Source organism: Bos indicus, chromosome 13, assembly GCF_029378745.1.
Source record: "Bos indicus isolate NIAB-ARS_2022 breed Sahiwal x Tharparkar chromosome 13, NIAB-ARS_B.indTharparkar_mat_pri_1.0, whole genome shotgun sequence".
NCBI classification, from domain to species: Eukaryota; Metazoa; Chordata; class Mammalia; order Artiodactyla; family Bovidae; genus Bos; species Bos indicus.
In genome coordinates this window covers 59566850-59586776 of record NC_091772.1, presented here as the reverse complement: position 1 = coordinate 59586776, position 19927 = coordinate 59566850, and the positions used below count along the sequence as shown (strand labels likewise).

Sequence of the window (19927 nt, the reverse complement as noted above, 5' to 3'; positions counted from 1 at the left end):
GCCTTTTCATTGGTTCTAAGCCAACTCTACAGCTTGTGTCACGCGCAGGCGGAGAAGGCGCGCAGGCGCACTTGCTGCGTAAGGCCCCGGAAGTGGTGGAGCCAACGGCCCGACACACCCGTGGCCGTTCTAGCGCCCGCGGTGTTCTCTGGATCTGACATTTATCCATAAAGCACCAGTTACTTGGCGTCAGGGTTCTCGCGGAGTAGATAAAGTTGAAGTAGGTGAGCGAGTCTTTCGATCGTGCCCGTAAGTAAGATGGCGAGAAGGGCAGGAACAAGTTGAGGCGTGCGGATCGATAGCGCAGAGCTCAGCGCGACGCCCTTTGCGCGTGCGCAGTGAACGTGCGCACGGAGCGATTGATCTTGCAGGATTCGCGCCTCCATTTTTCTAGGAGAGAGCGGGAGACGGAGAGAGCGGGACCAGCGGGTATGGGGAGCCAGGGTTGCCTGGAGAGTGTTGGTGCGGTCGGCTGGGACCCTTGGGGGACCATCGGGAGGACCAGGGCGGGGCGGGAAGGGTCATTAGTGGCGTGCGCCCTGAGTTGCTGGGCTCGGCCTGCACTGTCCCTTCTTTTCCTTAATGGACTTGCTCACTCTCCCTTCCATCTTTCGTTGGCCTCTAGGTCGGGGTCATAGCGGAGCGTTCGGTGAGGGGGCGTCTGTGTTCTCGCCCTGGTCCTTCTTCCAGCTCCAGGTACAAGTTGTCCTGCACTGGGCTCTTCTGCTCTCGGGCTGTAGCCCCTTCATCTGCCAATTTGGGGATGGTAATTACCTGCTTACTAGCCCAGCGAGTGAACGTTCTATGGGAGTTAAGCGGGGTTCGTCCTCTCTTATTTAATCTCTTGGTACGCCGGTTGATGGGCCTAACATAAGTGAAGAGACAGGATGACAAAGCCACATCAAGTGTTCACTGATTTCTTTGAGAGGCTTCGTCATCTCTGTCGTGTCCTAGTGTTTACACAAGCATGGATTTACATGTCTGGAAAATCCCATGGACGGAGGACCCTGTTGGGCTGCAATCCATTGGGTCGCTAAGAGTCGGACACGACTGAGCGACTTCACTTTCACTTTTCACTTTCATGCATTGGAGAAGGAAATGGCAACCCACTCCAGTGTTCTTGCCTGGAGAATCCCAGGGATGGGGGAGTCTGGTGGGCTGCCGTCTGTGGGGTCGCACAGAGTTAGACACGACTGAAGTGACTTAGCAGCAGCAGCAGCAGCTCAACCCCCATCAGAACAGCACAGTAAGAGCACAGGCTCTGGGTTAGGATCCAGGCTCCGCCGTTTACAACCTCCTGAATCCTGGGTGAGTTAACCTTTCTGGGCCTCCAGTTGCCCAGCTCTAAAATGAGATTAAATGAGGGTTGAATGAGGTATGCATATTTGTTGTTTACACACAAATGTGTGTATTACATACTATGGCTTGGTGGGCATGCTCAGTCACGTCGGACTCTTGTGATCCCATGGACTGTAGCCTGCCAGGCTCCTCTGTCAATGGGATTTCCCAGGCAAGAATACTGGAGTGGGTTGTCATTTCCTCCTGTAGGGGAATCTTCCCGACTCCGGGATCCAACCTGGCAGGTGGATTCCTTACCTCTGTGCCACCTCGTTATATGCTGTACTGAATGTCTAATGGATTTTCGGTTCAGTTCAGTTGCTCAGTCGTGTCCAACTCTTTGCGACCCCATGAATCGCAGCACGCCAGGCCTCCCTGTCCATCATCAACTCCCGGAGTTCACTCAGACTCACGTCCATCGAATCAGTGATGCCATCCAGCCATCTCATCCTTTCTCGTCCCCTTCTCCTCCTGCCCCCAATCCCTCCCAGCATCAGAGTCTTTTCCAATGAGTCAACTCTTCGAGTGAGGTGGCCAAAGTACTGGAGTTTCAGCTTTAGCATCATTCATTCCAAAGAAATCCCAGGGCTGATCTCCTTCAGAATGGACTGATTGGATCTCCTTGCAGTCCAAGGGACTCTCAAGAGTCTTCTCCAACACCACAGTTCAAAAGCATCAATTCTTCGGCCCTCAGCCTTCTTCACAGTCCAACTTTCACATCCATACATGACCACTGGAAAAACCATAGCCTTGACTAGATGGACCTTTGTTGGCAAAGTAATGTCTCTGCTTTTGAATATGCTATCTAGGTTGGTCATAACTTTTCTTCCAAAGAGTAAGCGTCTTTTAATTTCATGGCTGCAGTCACCATCTGCAGTGATTTTGGAGCCCCAGAAAATAAAGTCTGACACTGTTTCCACTGTTTCCCCATCTATTTGTCATGAAGTGATGGGACCAGATGCCATGATCTTCATTTTCTGAATGTTGAGCTTTAAGCCAACTTCTTCACTCTCCTCTTTCACCTTCATCAGGAGGCTTTTTAGTTCCTCTTCACTTTCTGCCAGAAGGGTGGTGTCATCTGCATATCTGAGGTTATTGATATTTCTCCCCGCAATCTTGATTCCAGCTTGTGCTTCTTCCAGCCCAGTGTTTCTCATGATGTACTCTGCATATAAGTTAAATAAACAGGGTGACAATATACAGCCTTGACGTACTCCTTTTCCTATTTGGAACCAGTCTGTTGTTTCATGTCCAGTTCTAACTGTTGCTTCCTGACCTGCATACGGATTGCTCAAGAGGCAGGTCAGGTGGTCTGGTATTCCTATCTCCTTCAGAATTTTCCACAGTTTATTGTGATCCACATAGTCAAAGGCTTTGGCATAGTCAATAAAGCAGAAATAGATGTTTTTCTGGAACTCTCTTGCTTTTTCCATGATCCAGTGGATGTTGGCAATTTGATCTCTGGTTCCTCTGCCTTTTCTAAAACCAGCTTGAACATCTGGAAGTTCACGGTTCACATATTGCCGAAGCCTGGCTTGGAGAATTTTGATCATTACTCTACTAGCGTGTGAGATGAGTGCAATTGTGCGGTAGTTTGAACATTCTTTGGCATTGCCTTTCTTTCAGATTGGAATGAAAACTGACCTTTTCTAGTCCTGTGGCCACTGCTGAGTTTTCCAAATTTGTTGGCATATTGAGTGCAGCACTTTCACAGCATCATCTTTCAGGATTTAGAATAGCTCAACTGGAATTCCATCACCTCCACTAGCTTTTTCATAGTGATGCTTTCTAAGACCCACTTGACTTCACATTCCAGGATGTCTGGCTCTAGGTCAGTGATCACACCATCATGATTATCTGGGTTGTGAAGATCTTTTTTGTACAGTTCTTCTGTGTATTCTTGCCACCTCTTCTTAATATCTTCTGCTTCTGTTAGGTCCATAGCATTTCTGTTCTTTATCGAGCCCATCTTTGCATGAAATGTTCCTTTGGTATCTCTGATTTTCTTGAAGAGATCTCTAGTCTTTCCCAATCTGTTGTTTTCCTCTATTTCTTTGCATTGATTGCTGAAGAAGGCTTTCTTATCTCTTCTTGCTATTCTTTGGAACTCTGCATTCAAAGGGGTACATCTTTCCTTTTCTCCTTTGCTTTTTGCTTCTCTTCTTTTCACAGCTATTTGTAAGGCCTCCCCAGACAGCCATTTTGCTTTTTTGCATTTCTTTTCCATGGGGATGGTCTTGATCCCTATTTCCTGTACAGTGTCACGAACCTCATTCCATAGTTCATCAGGCACTCTATCAGATCTAGCCCCTTAAATTTATTTCTCACTTCCAGTGTATAATCATAAGGGGTTTGATTTAGGTCGTACTTGAATGGTCTAGTGGTTTTCCCTACTTTCTTCAATTTAAGTCTGAATTTGGCAATAAGGAGTTCATGGTCTGAGCCACAGTCAGCTCCCGGTCTTGTTTTTGCTGACTGTATAGAGCTTCTCCATCTTTGGCTGCAAAGAATATAATTAATCTGATTTCAGTGTTGACCATCTGGTGATCTCCATGTATAGAGTCTTCTCTTGTGTTGTTGGAAGAGGGTGTTTGCTATGACCAGTGCATTTTCTTGGCAAAACTCTATTAGTCTTTGCCCTGCTTCATTCTGTACTCCAAGGCCAAATTTGTCTGTTACTCCAGGTGTTTCTTGAGTTCCTACTTTTGCATTCCAGTCCCCTACAATGAAAAGGACATCTTTTTTGGGTGTTAGTTCTAAAAGGTCTTGCAGGTCTTCATAGAACCATTCAACTTCAGCTTCTTCAGTGTTACTGGTTGGGGCATAGACTTGGATTACTGTGATATTGAATGGTTTGCCTTAGAAACGAACAGAGATCATTTGTCATTTTTGAGATTGCATCCAAGATTGCATTTTGGACTCTGTTGTTGACCATGATGGCCACTCCATTTCTTCTGAGGGATTCCTGCCCACAGTAGTAGATATAATGGTCATCTGAGTTAAATTCACCCATTCCAGTCCATTTCAGTTCACTGATTCCTAGAATGTCGACATTCACTCTTGCCATCTGTTGTTTGACCACTTCCAATTTGCCTTGATTCATGGACCTGACATTCCAGGTTCCTATGCAGTATTGCTTTTTACAGCATTGGACCTTGCTTCTATCACCAGTCACATCCACAGCTGGGTATTCTTTTTGCTTTGGGTCCATCCCTTCATTCTTTCTGGAGTTATTTCTCCTCTGATCTCCAGTAGCATATTGGGCACCTACTGACCTGGGGAGTTTCTCTTTCAGTATCCTATCATTTTGCCTTTTCATACTGTTCATGGGGTCAGTACCCAGTAAATGTTAACTGTTCTTATGATCAGTAGCCTCAGTAATTCTGCAGGGGGCATTGTGTAGTTAAAGACATTATCCCCACCCCTTTACTACAATCTCCCACTTTCAGAATTAGTAGTGCAGCAGTACCAGGAGGTACTGGTGTTAATAGGCTGTTGACCACCCTTCTTGTATTCTCTCTCCTGTGGTCTGTCTTTTAGTTTTCTTCTCTGCCACAGCCACTTGTCTGCCAGTGACTTATACTTTATTGTTGTTTCCCATCTCTGGTGTCTGTACAGACCTACACATATGTACAGAGGTTGATATTTGTAATCAGATTATCTAATCATGTTCACCAGTTGGAGTTCTTTTTTTTCCCCCATAAACTCAAAAACTAACAATTATTTACAATTTTCTCTTTTGCTTTCTGAGACTGAGAACTTGTAAATCAAAGTGCACAGTCCTTCCAATTTTTCCATTTTTTTAAGTAGTTGTTTCCGCCATATCCTGTTCACAAATATTTTATTAAGCAGTGCTTTCCAAAGCGTTCAACTTGACTTAGTTTTCATTACATGATAGCTTTTTTGCCCTGAAGTTTTGATTTACTGTGTAATTAAATTATGTAACATAACAAGCTCCATTGTCTTAAAAGGTGTTTTAAGAATAACCATAACTGACCTTAGTAAATGTAACAGCTTAGGCTGGTGGAAACAGTAATGTCTGGGCATCTACAATAGCAGCTCTCTTACCTATTACAACATTACCATTGTTTTATTAGCAGAACAAATGGAAGATTCTGGGGATTGCAGTGAAAAATTAAAGTCGCAGGTGGCTAATTTGGCAAAGAAACAACGATGAAGAGAGGTCTAGCTGTAGATGTTGGCTGACATATTTTGAGCTGTCTGTGTGCCAGTGTGCACAAAAGAATGTACATGCACCATAATGTTTAACCTTCACTGACTTTTGAGAGCTGAGGGCCCTGATCTCAGAGAAACATAGTTGCCAACCAAAGAGAATGCTGGTAGAGCTGGGATTTAAACCCTGGAAAGTCTGACCAGATTCCTGTGTTGCTTCTGTGGTTTACTCCTGCCTTTGCCCTTCATTATCACCTGTTTTCTCTTCTTACAGCTGGCAGAAAAATTATCTTCCTCTTCTCCAAGATGTACAGAACCAAAGTGGGCTTGAAGGACCGCCAGCAGCTGTACAAGCTGATCATTAGCCAGCTGCTCTATGATGGCTATATCAGCATTGCCAATGGCCTCATCAATGAGATCAAGCCGCAATCTGTGTGTGCACCCTCGGAGCAGCTCCTGCATCTCATCAAACTTGGTAACTTGTGAATGCAAGTTCTTCATTGAGCCCATGACAGTTTCAGATGTTTTTCAAGACGATTGCCCTTTCGTTTCAGTGCTAGTATGTATCAAGTACAGTGCTAGATACTGGAGGAGTAAACAAAGTCCAAATTGTGAAGGTTTTGAGCTGATTCTGTCTAGCCTCTGGATCTTTATGTGAATTATCTGGTGCTTTCTGCTGTTCTGTTTATTATTGCTTCAAATCTCAACTCAAATGTCATCTCAGAGTCTTCCTCATCTCTTCTAAAATAACTTGAACATCTTCCCCATATTTCCCCATTTGCTCTGAAACAACAGTCCTATTTCCTTCATTATAGAATCACTGTCTGAAATTTTCTTTATTGTTTAGAGTTGTCATTTCCCTCACAATCCTTACCACCCACTGGAAGACTGAAAGTTTAATGAAAACCTTGAACCTTGTCTTGTTCAACAGTGTATCCTGGTGCTTGCCTGTGTCATAGGAAGCAATAAGAATTACCATACATGTGTGTACCCTTTGACTTGGCAATGTAAATTGTGAGATTAGCCTGGGGAAATAGAATGATTTCCACTGAAATGCCCAGCAATATGGAATTGGTTATAAAGGTTCTCGTATCCATAAAATTGGGTCCAATGGTGTGATGTGGATGAACATTTATTAAACTGACCAGGTGTTTATTCTGTATGGTTAAATGACCAAGTAAGTTCCACCATGTTATATGGTGTGGTTTTATTTTTAAGAAATGAAACAACTGTGTGCATGGAGAAAGGCTCAGAAGAATTCATATCACCACGTTAGCAGTAATTATCTCTGGGTGATATATATCATACAAGATTATGTTTTTTTGTTCATCTGCATTTCTGATTTTTTCTATACTAATCAACATTGTTTGTACAATGTCAAGTTATTTTTCAATTCAAAATGAATATTCTTGATTGACTTTATTCACAGCTTAACACTTTTTCAAAGGTGTTTCACTGGTGTACTACTAACACTATGTCTGACTTAATGAGCTCCAAAGCTGCTAATGACAGATCTCGACATGCAAAATATTAAAATTCAGCACGGGAAAAAGTGAGCGATTTAACTACAGAAGTGCTTTTTTTCAGCTTGTATAGTTGTGGTTAAAGTAGAACATTTCGGAGACAAGTATCTGGGGAGAGGACTTCACCTAGTGGAGCCTAAGCTCCCACAACCCACATTGCCTTACAGTCTCGTCACTGTGTGCCCCCAGCTCAACATACGTGATTCTGTACAGTAGTAGTGTCATGTGGCTCCAAGAACTAATGCATTGACATTGGCAAACAGCATTCCCAGTTTGGATCAAGAACTTTGCCTTGTCCTTTTAAAATACTGTTTTTCCACACCTTTCATTTTTACTGCTTTCAGGAATGGAAAATGACGACAGTGCAGTTCAGTACGCAATTGGTCGGTCAGACACAGTTGCCCCTGGCACAGGAATTGACCTGGAGTTTGATGCAGATGTCCAGACCATGTCCCCAGAAGCATCAGAGTACGAAACCTGCTACGTCACATCCCACAAAGGACCCTGTCGCGTAGCTACCTATAGTAGAGATGGGCAGCTAATAGCTACTGGATCTGCTGACGCGTCCATAAAAATCCTAGACACAGAAAGAATGCTGGCCAAAAGTGCCATGCCGATCGAGGTGAAGATCCCAGTCACATCTTACCGTTTATCTTCTGTTGTCCCTTCTTGGAAGAATGAGAGTGAGTACACTTAGAGTTTCTCTTCTGTCCTTGTTGGCCTAGGTCATGATGAATGAGACCGCACAGCAGAACATGGAAAACCACCCAGTGATTCGAACTCTTTACGACCACGTGGATGAAGTCACGTGTCTCGCCTTCCACCCAACAGAACAGATCCTCGCCTCTGGTTCAAGGGATTATACTCTTAAATTATTTGATTATTCCAAACCGTCTGCAAAAAGAGCCTTCAAATACATCCAGGTGAGGAATGTTTGGAAAGGAGCTTCTTTTTTTTTTTCTTAAATACAGTGAGCTGATGTGTGACTCTTCTCTTTCTAAAAGTTGTCTCAGTGGTCATCCTATAAACAACAAGGAGGATGCATTGCCTGCCACAGATGGCACGGTTCTCGTGCTGTCAGGCACCAACTTCCTCTGGCCACTCAGGACAGCTGGTGGTCAGAGAGATGGTTCAGAATTCACATCACTCTTTAAAGGTTGCAGATTCTTGCTTAAAGACAAAATATAACCAACTTCTCCACAGTGTAACTTATGAGAATTACAAAATTATTTAGTTGAGACACTCAGGTATTTGCCGAAAAAGCAACATTTGGTTGCCTTATTCTGAATACGCAGTTCAGACGTTCTGGTGTTTTTGTAGTGGCTTCCACCTCAGTATTTGGAGCCCTGGGACAAAGAAGCTATTCTTCTTGGGGGCGGATCTTAGTTCCCTGACAAGGGATCAAATCTGTGCCCCCTGCAGTGGAAGCACAGAGTCTTAACCACTGGACTGCTAGGGAAGTCCTAAGGAGCTATTCTTAAAGTACAGTTGTTTATCTTTATTGACTAATTGTATATGAAGGTATCGTGTGTGTGTGTTAGTCTCTCGGTCATGTCCATTTCTTTGCAACCCCATGGATTGTAAATATAACCCGTCAGGGTCCTCTGTCCATGGAATTCTCTAGGCAAGAGTGCTGGAGTAGGTTGCCATTCCCTTCTTTGGGAGATCTTCCCGACCCAGGGATTGAACATGGGTCTCCCGCATCGCAGGCAGATTCTTTACGGTCTGAGTCACCAGGGAAGCCCCACAAATGTATCATAGAATGATAATCCATTCTGAGTTCACCCATTGTTTATTTGAAAATAATGAAGCTCACTTCTATGTTCTTTGGAATAATCTTACAAGTAAATAGTTTTGGAAATCTTTGTTTAAATGATTCTCTCATTAAGTTCTTGTTCTTCTCGTGCCTGTGTAATATCTGGTCATTGTTTTATGGATTCTCTGCATTGGCCAGATATTCTGTGCATTTCGTCTAGGTTTAATAGTGGTTTCTCCCCCCAACCCGTTCCTCACCCCCTCTCCTGACAGGAGGCTGAAATGTTGCGCTCCATCTCTTTTCATCCTTCGGGAGACTTTATACTTGTGGGGACTCAGCATCCAACACTTCGACTTTATGACATCAACACATTTCAGTGCTTTGTCTCTTGCAACCCTCAAGATCAGCACACTGATGCCATATGTTCAGTGAATTACAATCCTAGTGCCAACATGTACGTGACTGGTAGCAAGGATGGCTGCATCAAATTATGGGATGGCGTCTCAAATCGATGCATCACAACGTTCGAGAAAGCACATGATGGCGCGGAAGTTTGTTCTGCCATCTTTTCAAAAAATTCTAAATATATTCTGTCAAGTGGAAAAGACTCTGTAGCTAAACTTTGGGAAATATCAACAGGACGAACACTGGTCAGATACACAGGTATGTAAGAGGTTGATATCAATTCACGTTTCTGAGATGTTTTAGTTTCCAGACCTCCCGAAACAGATCCACACAATAAATCCATGTGAGTCAAACAAGAGGCAGAGCTGGAAGTAGAAGCCACAGTTTCTTAACTTGGCTCATCTCAGTATGTTAACAGCTAAAATTAGATCTGATTCCACGCAAGTAACACTTGAGAGTTTGGAGGTTCATTTGTTTACCCACGGCCTGCCTGTTGCCCACAAAACATGGACGTAGTGCAGAGAAAGCCCTCAGTGAGTGAGAGGGAAGGTCTTGGCGTGTGCCTGAAGAGAGGAAGCCCCCAGAAGAGACCCCAAGTGTTCTGGACCTATATAAATACGCGATGATGTTAGTCTGATTGTCTGATTAATTCACATTGGTCTCTGGTTGTAACAGTTGTCCCAGAGCTCTTTTTACGAGATCCATTTAAATGGATCCTAACCCTAGCAGTCAGTGTTCAGATTTAACTATTTGATAGTAAGTGTTAAAATATTGTGTTTCATCCTTTTGATCCTCGTAGCAGCAAAGGCTGTTTGGTAGAAAACCAGCTGGTTTCCTCTGTTGTGAGCTGTTTGTGTCACACACTGAAATTACTGTGACCAGAACTTAAAACTCAAAAGAAAACAACACTATTGTAAGGGCTCTCCTGGGGTGCTAGTAAGTGAAGATTGGAGAGTTAGTGACCTGGGAACCGCTAGGGTGCAGCATAACCTACCTTAGGATTATCTCGTGGTGACCAGCGTCAGCTTCCTTCTCGGCTTCCTCTGTAGCTGGTGCAGCACAGAGGAGTCATTTTTGTTTTAGGAATGTTTGGAACATTTTTGTAGTTATATGTGGTTGATTGGTTGGTTTTGCTGGAGAATTTGGATTTGGTTTTTAAATGAGATAAATCTGAATTAATATGCAAATTCCCTTTTTTCCTAATTCACAGTTTAAGACCCCTTCATGTCAGCACTTTTGGATCTGTTTTTCCAGTTTTAATGTTTAGTTAGAATTCAAAGGGCTCTTGAAATAATGAAAGAGAAGGGAAAACTATCAAGTAAATATTAGACATTTTGATATTAGAAGTTAACTTAAAACACTGTAAACAAAATTAAAATGCTGGACTTCGGAGGAAACATCCATAGCATACATAATAAACATGTCAGATACTGGTCAATGAACCCAAGAAAAGATGGCCAACTTCACCAAAAAACCTAAGAAACAAAAATGGAAGTATCCTTTTCTTGTTCATCAGATTTTAGGAATTTAAAAGATTGGTATTGTCTAGTATCAATAAACATTTTGGGAAATCACGTATTGTTCGGAATATCGATTGGTAAAATATTTCTGAAGGGCAGCTTGGTGTCATAGATCAAAATTTTAAATATACATATATTTTTGACCTGCTATACCCACTGTTAGAAATTTAAGAAGAGTCTTGGGAAGCATGCACACACACTCATAGTAATGTTTGTTGAACACTGAGCCTGCCAAGTGGACTGGACATCATACCTCCTTTTAATCCCCGCAGCATCCTGAGGACAGGTGCTCTGATTATCCCCACAGAACAGATGAGGCCTGGGGAATGTTAAGTCATTTTTTGCAGGGTCATGTCCAGAATAAGTACTGAGTCCAGATCCAATACCACAGTGTGTATTTTTACCCATTGAGCTATATTCCCCTCTTTGTAGGTCACCACATGTAGTAGGCTCTGACTTATATAAATTAGAAATGAGTATACAGTGCACAGAGATATTTGGAAAAGTTGCTTATCAAAATGTTAACCCTGGGTATAAGGTTATCAGACAGATTTTTTTTTTGGTAATAGTTTATGTAATACTTTAAACATAAAATACGGTTTTTTATTCATGGTCATTATAAAGCATTAAACTTCCTTCTGGAGAGTGGCTGCTCATACATCCCAGTGCTTCTAGTGCTGGGAATTTAATCCCAAAGAAATAATGTATTCTCCACCAAGGATGTTTATCTCAGTATCGCTATTGGATACAAAGTGAATGCGTGGCAAGAAAAGGATCGTTAAGTAATGGTGCTTCCAAACAGTGGGCTACTTTGCAGCTAGGAAAAAAGCATGGAGAAGTGTACCCAACGTGAAGTTAGATAATGTGGCACCACTTGTATATTCTTTTCCTTTTTAAGGTGTTTTTAAGAGTTTCCAAAATTGAACAATAAATGTATTACTTCAACAATTAATACTGTGTTTATATCAGTACAGCTAATAACAAAAGTAGAACTGGTGTCTAAGTCTGGTGTCTAAGTCAAAAGTAGAACTGGTGTCTAAGTTCTAGATGTGAACTTGGAAAGCTGGCCCTGGCACCCAGGCCCCTAACCTCTCGGTCTCTGCTCAGGCGCTGGCTTGAGCGGGCGGCAGGTGCACCGGACGCAGGCTGTCTTCAACCACACGGAGGACTACGTGCTGCTGCCCGACGAGAGGACCATCAGCCTGTGCTGCTGGGACTCGCGCACGGCCGAGCGCCGGAACCTGCTCTCCCTGGGCCACAACAACATCGTGCGCTGCATTGTGCACTCGCCCACCAACCCCGGCTTCATGACCTGCAGCGATGACTTCCGGGCACGATTTTGGTACCGGAGGTCAACCACAGACTAGAGCTGCCTGTGCTCAACAGGGTTCTTTTCTCAAGGACTCTGCCCTCTTCTCCACCAACCCCCTCCTTGTCCATCACCAGCCTCAGTAGTAAGTCATCGCTCCGTCTCCGGCGGTTGTGCTGCCACCTCTACATCCTTCCGGGATTTGTATCAAAGAATCTTTTTTTACCTTGATGGAGAATCATGGTGGAAAAAGTTGGAAACACAGATCTGTGCGGTTGTTCTGCGCTCACTGATTATTACAGTGTGATTTTCATCAGTTTTGTAAATACAGGACTGGCTATTTCTCTAGACTCTTGATCACTTGAAGGATAGGGTATTAAAGTGCTTTCTGGATCCCACGTGGATCTGTCATGAGGAATGTGCATCCGGATATTTTTGTCAGCTTCTGTGCCTGTTCTGCATCCTCCTTGTATATTTCCAAAATACATTTTGGCAGATATATAGGCATACAGCTCTGAGAATCAAGGGTTTTATGCCATATAAAGTTCATTTTAGAAAATCTATCAATTCTATCCTAAAATGCCGTCATTCTGATAATAAAGCTCAGACCTGCAACTTTACTGTCAACACACGTTTCACTTCAGTGAAATGAGCAGCCAGCTTTTTTCTGAAGATTCGTAGGAGGTGTGTGTCCCAGCACACTTCCCTCATAGTCCTTGCACAACCTACAACGCTTATCTTCAGTAAGATAACCTTGTTACTCTTTGATGGGAAACATGGACAGTATAGTCGATCTAATCAAAATTAGGTGAACCGCCTCCTGCTGTCAGGTGTTGCGCATCATCAGGAATGATCTCTATCAACTGACTTTCTCCTCACGTGATTTCAAATCTTAGCTTTCAGTTCCCTGCAGCATGTACCATGACTACTCATCTTGGATGCGCCCAGCAGCGGTGTTCTCAGAAGTTTTTTCCTTTTTTTTTTTTATTCAATTAACCAAATAATACAGGTTTTCTTATTCTTAGAATTTTTTATATAGCAACAGTACTTCTCTGGATTCAATTCTAGCCTCATCAGAGAGCGCTGAGCTCCTCTTACCAGATAGATGTTCTGGTTTATCCTTATCCCCCAATACAGATACCTCATGATCTGAGTAGGAGTACCTAGAAATACAATCCGGGATCATTTGATAAAGATACTAAATAGACTAATTGTTTTATGTTATAGAAATTAATTTATAGTCTTCTGAAGTTTACTGTTTAAAACTTCTGCTTTAGACGTTATCCTTAAGGATCATTTTAACTCTTTGATCTATAAAACTATTTTCATGTTAAGTCACAGGTTATAGTTTAGGTTTCCAAAGAGCTATATTTTTGGGTCCATAGTGAGTTTAAATTTATTTTGTTTCTTGATTCTCCAATATTTGAGCTTGGCCATCTGTGGGTGCCGTTTTTATAAGACTGAAAGAAGCCTGCTGAGCAGAATAAAGGATAACCAGTTCTACCCAAGAAATTACCAACCAAAACTACCCACATTTTGCGACTTTGAGCCTTCGAAACGGTGAAGTCGAGGTCTAAGTTTTCTGCTGCTCTCTGGGAGGCACTAGGATGGGCACACTGCACTCTTGATGCTGGTTCCATTGGACCTTTGTAACTGCTCACGAAAGGATAATGCCCACTTTTTTTCAGCTTTTGGAATGGTCTCAGCAGTGTGTCTGTAGTTTCAGGACTTCTGTTTACAAGATCAAGATGCTTCCACGTGTGTTTCCAAAATAACTTCTTTTTAAATTTTTTCTTCTTTTAAAACTCACATTCATGTTTCGAACTAGTGTAAAGGGACTTGGTTTCCTCACATCCTTAATTATACCACAGAACACTTTGACATGCAGAGGGTGAGTAACATTCAGTCAAGATCAGAACTTAAAACTTCAATGTTATTTTTTTTAAAGATATGTGATTTCTAAAATAAACTTTTTATATATAATGATCATTTAAAGCTAGTTTGTTTTTTGGGGGAGTTCTCTTGCATGTTTCTGTGTTACAACATAAGGTCTTCAACAGCCATTGTGAGTTTGGATTGATACCTCTCGGTTTCTCTAGTGTTTTGTTCTGGAAACCAGACTTAATCACCTGTAGATGTGTATCTTTGCTCTTTTATGAATTTAAAATTTTGAGTATAATCTGTTCCTTTGATCATTCAGAGGAATCTACCTTTTGTCTTAAGTTTTGGTTTCCCTTGCATGCATGCCTACATTCTCAGTTGCTCAGTCATGCCCAACTCTTTGGGACCCCATGGACTGTAGCCCGCCAGGCTCCTCTGTCCATGGGATTTTCCAGGCAAGAATATTGGAGTGGGTTGCCATTTCCTTCTCCAGGGGATCTTCCCAACCCAGGGATCAAACTCAAGTCTCCTACATTAGCAGGCAGATTCCTTATCACTGAACCACCCCAAAGAAGAGATTGTTGGGGGGAATCCCAAGTCTCAGCTCGCTTAAGGAAAATCATTTCCCTTCCAGGCAACAGTTTCCTTTTCTGTGATTGAAGAGCTTATCAAAGTCATCCCCAACATGCACTTCCATCAGTGAAGCTCCTTTTCTAAAAACACATCGTGATATAAACAGAATTGGGGGAGGGGGAAGACACTGATTTCTGAGGGGAAACCTGCTTTTGAAAGAAACAGCGGGTCAGGATCGTCTGAGAACCCGTTTCACTACAAACCTGAACAGATTTCATTTTTAATCACTAAGTAGATAGGTGAGCTAGCAAGAGAGCATGGGAGTTCCTGAGGCAGACCCCACCACACAGCCCACATCCAGAGCACTGATAGTGACAGCTGCTGGTAATACCATGGACATTGGGAGTCCCTTGTAGCCTAGACTCCTTGCGCTCTTGAGTCTTCACAAGGTAGGAACTTTGATCAAGACCCAGAAAGAAAACCCAGAACCCAAAAGGTGCTTCCCCCCACAGCTAAAAGGTGATGTTGACAAAATTCCCACCTCAGAAAGAGGAATCCCACCTACAGCACTGGCTCAGGTTTGTGGAAGAGGGTCTGTGGTGTACCAACACGGGAGAAGGCTGTTGAGAATCCCCTGTCCACAAGCTGTTGGCTCCTTGAGCAAGGCTAGAACAAGTCATACCGCTTAGTGGTTTAGAAAAACCTCTGTGTGGTTTCAAGCTGAGAATTTAAAACAGCTCCAGCTGGTAGTGGAGTGTCAGGCTTGCACCTCTGTACAGCTGGGGTCCCCAAACTCCAGGATCTAATGCCTGATCTGAGGTGGAGCTGATGTAATAATAATAAAGTGTACAATAAATGTAATGCACTTGAATCATCCTGAAACCACCCCCCCACCCCCACCCCAGTTCACAGAAAAATTGTCTTCCATGAAACCCATCCCTGATGCCAAAAAGGTTGGGGACTGCTGCTCTTCAGAAGAGCACATCTCAGCCCCAGGCCTCAATAACTTCTCCCAGAGAAACTGTAAGAATTGTTTTCAGGGGCTTCTCTGGTGTCTCAGTGGTAAGGAATCCGCTGGCCAATGCAGGAGACTTGGGTTCGATCCCTGGTCCAGGGAGATCCCATGTGCAGCCAGGCAACTAAGCCCATGTGCCACAACTACTGAAGCCCAAGTGCCTAGAGCCCGTGTTCCACAAGAGAAACCACTGCGACGAGAAGACCCCACACCGCAAACTGGAGAGCGGCTCCCACTCGCAACGAGAGCAAGGCCATGCACAGCGATGAAAACCCAGTGCAACCAAAAACATGAGTAAATGAATCTTTAAAAAGATAATCACGTGTTCTCGAGTGTAAGAAGCAGCCATGGTGATGAGAATCAGCAGAAACGAGTCAGACAGTGGAATTAGCAGGTGCATGATAGCTAAGCATGGTGTAGAATACGTCTGAAAAACTAAAACAATAAAATGGGGTCAAGGATCAAGAGACTTTAACCGAGTAGATTTGAACAACAACAACAAAATAACTTGAGAAAAACTTTCAGCATTTTCGTAGCTTTCATACCTCTTGTCTGGAGAGGGCAATGGCACCCCACTCCAGTACTCTCGCCTGGAAAATCCCATGGATGGAGGGGCCTGGTGGGCTGCAGTCCACGGGGTCGCTAAGAGTCAGACATGACTGAGTGACTTCACTTTCACTTTTCCTTTCACGCATTGGAGAAGGAAATGGCAACCCACTCCAGTGTTCTTGCCTGGAGAATCCCAGGGACGGGGGAGCCTGGTGGGCTGCCGTCTATGGGGTCACACAGAGTCGGACACGACTGAAGCGACTTAACAGCAGCAGCAGCAGTACCTCTTGTCTTTGCCCTGTGCCTTTGTCTTCCTTTTCCCTTTAGTAGGTGTTATCATCTATGAAGACTCTTTCCCAGTCATTTTCTGGCCAATTGTCTCTTCCCTTCCTGGTTGCACCTCCATAATGACTACTGGCTTGTGGCATCATTTTCTGCATTCAGCCTTGCCCTCCAGCTTTACAGACCTTTCTCCACCTGTAGCATTTCCTCTACAGTGTCCTTTTTTTCAAGTCTTGCTCTGATTCCTTTTTCCTGTCAACCTTGGGATCAAAATTCAGGCTAGTAAGCTGAGCTATCGCTAATTATAATACCTTCAGTATTTCAGTCTTCCCCATATTATTCCTATACTCGGGTTTTTAGATGAATTTGTTGGCAATTTATGAAATCCTACTTTGACCAAAGGAGCTCTTTTGAGTTACCTTCTTGAGGTTACAATCTGCCCGATAATCAGGTGATTTTAAAGCAGCACAGGGGATTCCCTGGCAGTCCAGTGGTTAAGACTTTGACTCCCAATGCAGGGGGTTCGGGTTCAATCCCTGGTCAACGAGCTAGGATACCACATGCCTCCTGGCCAAAGAACCAAAACATAAAACAGAAACAATATTGTAACAAAACCAATAAAGACTTCTAAAAAAATAAAGCAGCACAGTCTGAAATGTCCTGCCAGGACTTTAATGCTCTGGACATTCTGAGTCTGGTGTTCAGCTGGACTTTAATGTCAGGTATTGAACTGATACTCATACAGCCGAGTGGCTGAAAGTCCACACGAAAACAGTATAAAAAAGCATATGAAAAAGAGCTCAGTACACAAAACAATATGCCTTCCTGCACATTTTTTAGGAGTTATGAAAATGATCAGACTCCCTAAGTTCTGAAAAGAAACTCAACTCAAAATTCTGTTCTCGGGGACTTTGCTGGTGGTGCAGTGACTAAGACTTCACACTGTCACTGCAGGAGGCCTGGGTTTGATCCCTGGTCAGGAAACTAGATCCCACATGCCACAACTAAAGATCTGGCATGCCTCAATGAAGATCGAAGGTCCTGTGTGCCTCAACTAAGGCCCGGCACATCCAAATAAATAATAAAAATAAACAAAAAACACTGTTCTTAGCAGCATATTACTTAAGAGAAGGGGAGATTATCTTATTAGAAGCTTTCTCACTTAGTTCTCTTAATTCTAGCTGTTTCAGCCTTTGGTCTGTGGGATATTGCAAAAACAACCCAGTTTCCTAGAATAATCAACTCTCGCAATGTTGAGTTAAAATGTAAATATGAATGGACCGCAGCAAAATGTCTACAACTTTCCATTCAGAAAAATTCTAGCTGATCAAACAGGAGCCTGAGAGAGAATGAGGAGTCAAGCCCCTCATTCAATACCACACTGAATATCTATGCAGGGGTGAGTATTTAATTTAGGGTCAAATCCTATTAGTTTTGTTTTTTGGTTCGGACTATTTTTCCTTGAAAAAGACATGCAAATGACATCATTCTAATCTGCATAGGGACCTTCAGGGTCATCCCTTCAGTACTGGGAAGAATTGCTGTCTGGAATTCGCCAAGGTGATGGGAACCATCCAAACTTGAACTGGCGTGAAATCTATCTGTTGTCTTTTCCCGGAGACTTGGGTTCAGAGTCTGTATCTGTTCATCACTTGAGCAAGTTTGTCCAGCCTTTCTACCTTTTTTCAATACAATAGAAAACAGTGGTTTTAAGTGTGGAGAGGAGAAAAAGGAGTGACTGCTGATAGGTATTGTCTTTCTCATTGGGGTGATGAAGAAGTTCTGAAATTAAATAGTGGTGATGGATGCACAACTCTAAATATACTAAAAAAACTCTAAATATACTAAACTAAATAAACTAAAAACACAGAATCGTACTTCTGTGGTACCTTAGAGTCAGGTAGTGAAAGTGTTAGTTGCTTCAGTCAAGTCCGACCCCTTGTGATTTCATAGACTGTAGCCCATTAGGCTCCTCCATCCATGGAATTCTTCAGGCAAGAATACTAGAGTGGGTTGTCATTCCCTTCTCCGAGGGGTCTATGTGAATTATGTGCTAATAAAGCTGTTACTTTTTAAAATTCAATATCAGCAGTACTGTACAATGAATCCACATGGATCCATGACTCAGACTCCCCAATTTTCAGCTCATGGCCAGTATTGTTCTAATTACCTCTATCCACTTTCCCCTTGAATTATTTTGAATTTTCAAATTTTGTCTGTAAATATTTCCTCTCTGAGAGATAAGGGCTTTTAAAAATGCAATCATAACATCATTCCATTTCTGTACATAAGAGGCATCAGAGTTTGGTTCCTTAGATTCCCTCTTTAGCTGGACAGCACTTGCCTCTTCCTTATAAGGTGCTCCATGACCTGAGGTCACCGACACAGAGGAGCTGGTAAAGCCAGAAGAAAGCAGGAGAAAACGGGTACACCTGAGAGAAATGTCCAGATTCATATTTAAAATCATCTGCTATTTTTTAGTGGCCTTTGCCTCACAAATATCACCTGCAGTAGTACCATTTTAACGATTTGTCTCATCTGTAAAGACAAACAGGATAAACAGGATAAGTACCTGTAAAAGATAAACAGGTACATCTGTTAGTCCAGGCTCTACACTGACCTGCCCCTGCTTCTCATACCTTGCCTTCCATGTGAAGACTTTCCTAGATTATTCCCTCTTCTCCTGTCTCTGCCCTCCTCTCTATGGATCTCCACCTTAAGCTTGTTGCTCAGTCGTTTTGTGACGGTTCTGTGTGATCTTTGTTCCTTCCCTCTTATTTGCTCTCATCTATAACATGTCAACCACTTGGCCAGGGAAGTTCCAACAAAGGTAACAATTTAGAATATAGATTGTCTCCCACTGGAAATCAGTGAGCTCTTTCCACCCATAAATCCTTCCTGGTGCTCAGACAGGACAACCAGCAGACAAGACAGTAAGTGCTGTAATCACGGGATGGGAAGAGAGAGAGAGCTCATTGGAGACGGAACCTGAGCCTGGCTGGAAGGATGGACACCAGTTTGTTTATGTGAAATAAAAATGCCAACAAGCTTAGCAAGCCATTTGCGTCCCTGTAGGTCCTCTCTGGATATTTAGTCTGAATTTAAGGAAAGTGGAAAGAATCTGCCTGCAATACAGGAGCCACAGGAAACTCAGGTTCGATTCTTGGATGGGGAAGATCCCCTGGAGAAGGAAATGGCAACCCTCTCCAGTATTCTTGCCTGGGACATCCCATAAACAGAGGAGCCTGGTGGGCTACAGCTCAAAGGGTTGCAAAGAACTGGACATGACTGAGCAACTAAACACGCGTGCTCACAACAAAAGTGGAGCAATTTAGCAAGTTGTCCTGAATTGCATGATGAACTAGCATTGTGGCTTCAAGTTCAGATGGTGGGTGGGTGAGATTTGAGAGATAATATACTTGTATTGACAAGTGCTCAGCATAGCCCTGCTGCAGAGACAGCACCCAAAGACCAGGGGGTGGGCAGTGGGGGTTGGAGCAGGGGGAAGTGTGTGCCTGACCCAGAAAGATGTGGGAGGAGGTCTCCTGGATACCGCTCCCCCATCCCCGGACTCGTTTTCTCTGGCTGTTGCAGGGCAAGTTT

General features: G+C 43.2%; 1 protein-coding gene across 3 annotated transcripts; it reads left to right on the top strand.

Moving 5' to 3' along the window:
- Positions 1-85: 85 nt before the first annotated feature.
- CSTF1 (cleavage stimulation factor subunit 1) lies at positions 86-14019 on the top strand. 3 transcript variants are annotated; one of them, XM_019972158.2, is made up of 7 exons: positions 285-429; positions 626-696; positions 5786-5986; positions 7379-7656; positions 7760-7957; positions 9063-9453; positions 11823-14019. In XM_019972158.2, exons 3-7 carry the CDS (start codon positions 5818-5820, stop codon positions 12080-12082), a joined length of 1296 nt encoding a protein of 431 aa, XP_019827717.1. In that variant the 5' UTR covers positions 285-429; positions 626-696; positions 5786-5817; the 3' UTR covers positions 12083-14019. The 3 variants fall into 3 exon arrangements, with proteins under 3 accessions (XP_019827716.1, XP_019827715.1, XP_019827717.1); XM_019972157.2 differs by lacking the exons at positions 285-429; positions 626-696 and adding an exon at positions 86-224; XM_019972156.2 differs by lacking the exon at positions 626-696 and having other exon boundaries at positions 277-429.
- The last annotated feature ends 5908 nt before the right edge of the window (positions 14020-19927 follow it).

What these genes read in the sequence shown, in the direction of transcription:
- CSTF1 (XM_019972157.2), top strand. Translation starts at nt 5,818, where the DNA reads ATGTACAGAACCAAAGTGGGCTTGAAGGACCGCCAGCAGCTGTACAAG. An exon ending in AAAGTGCCATGCCGATCGAG is followed by an intron (nt 7,657 to 7,759) that starts GTGAAGATCCCA and finishes TTGTTGGCCTAG; the next exon opens with GTCATGATGAATGAGACCGC. An exon ending in AACACTGGTCAGATACACAG is followed by an intron (nt 9,454 to 11,822) that starts GTATGTAAGAGG and finishes GTCTCTGCTCAG; the next exon opens with GCGCTGGCTTGAGCGGGCGG.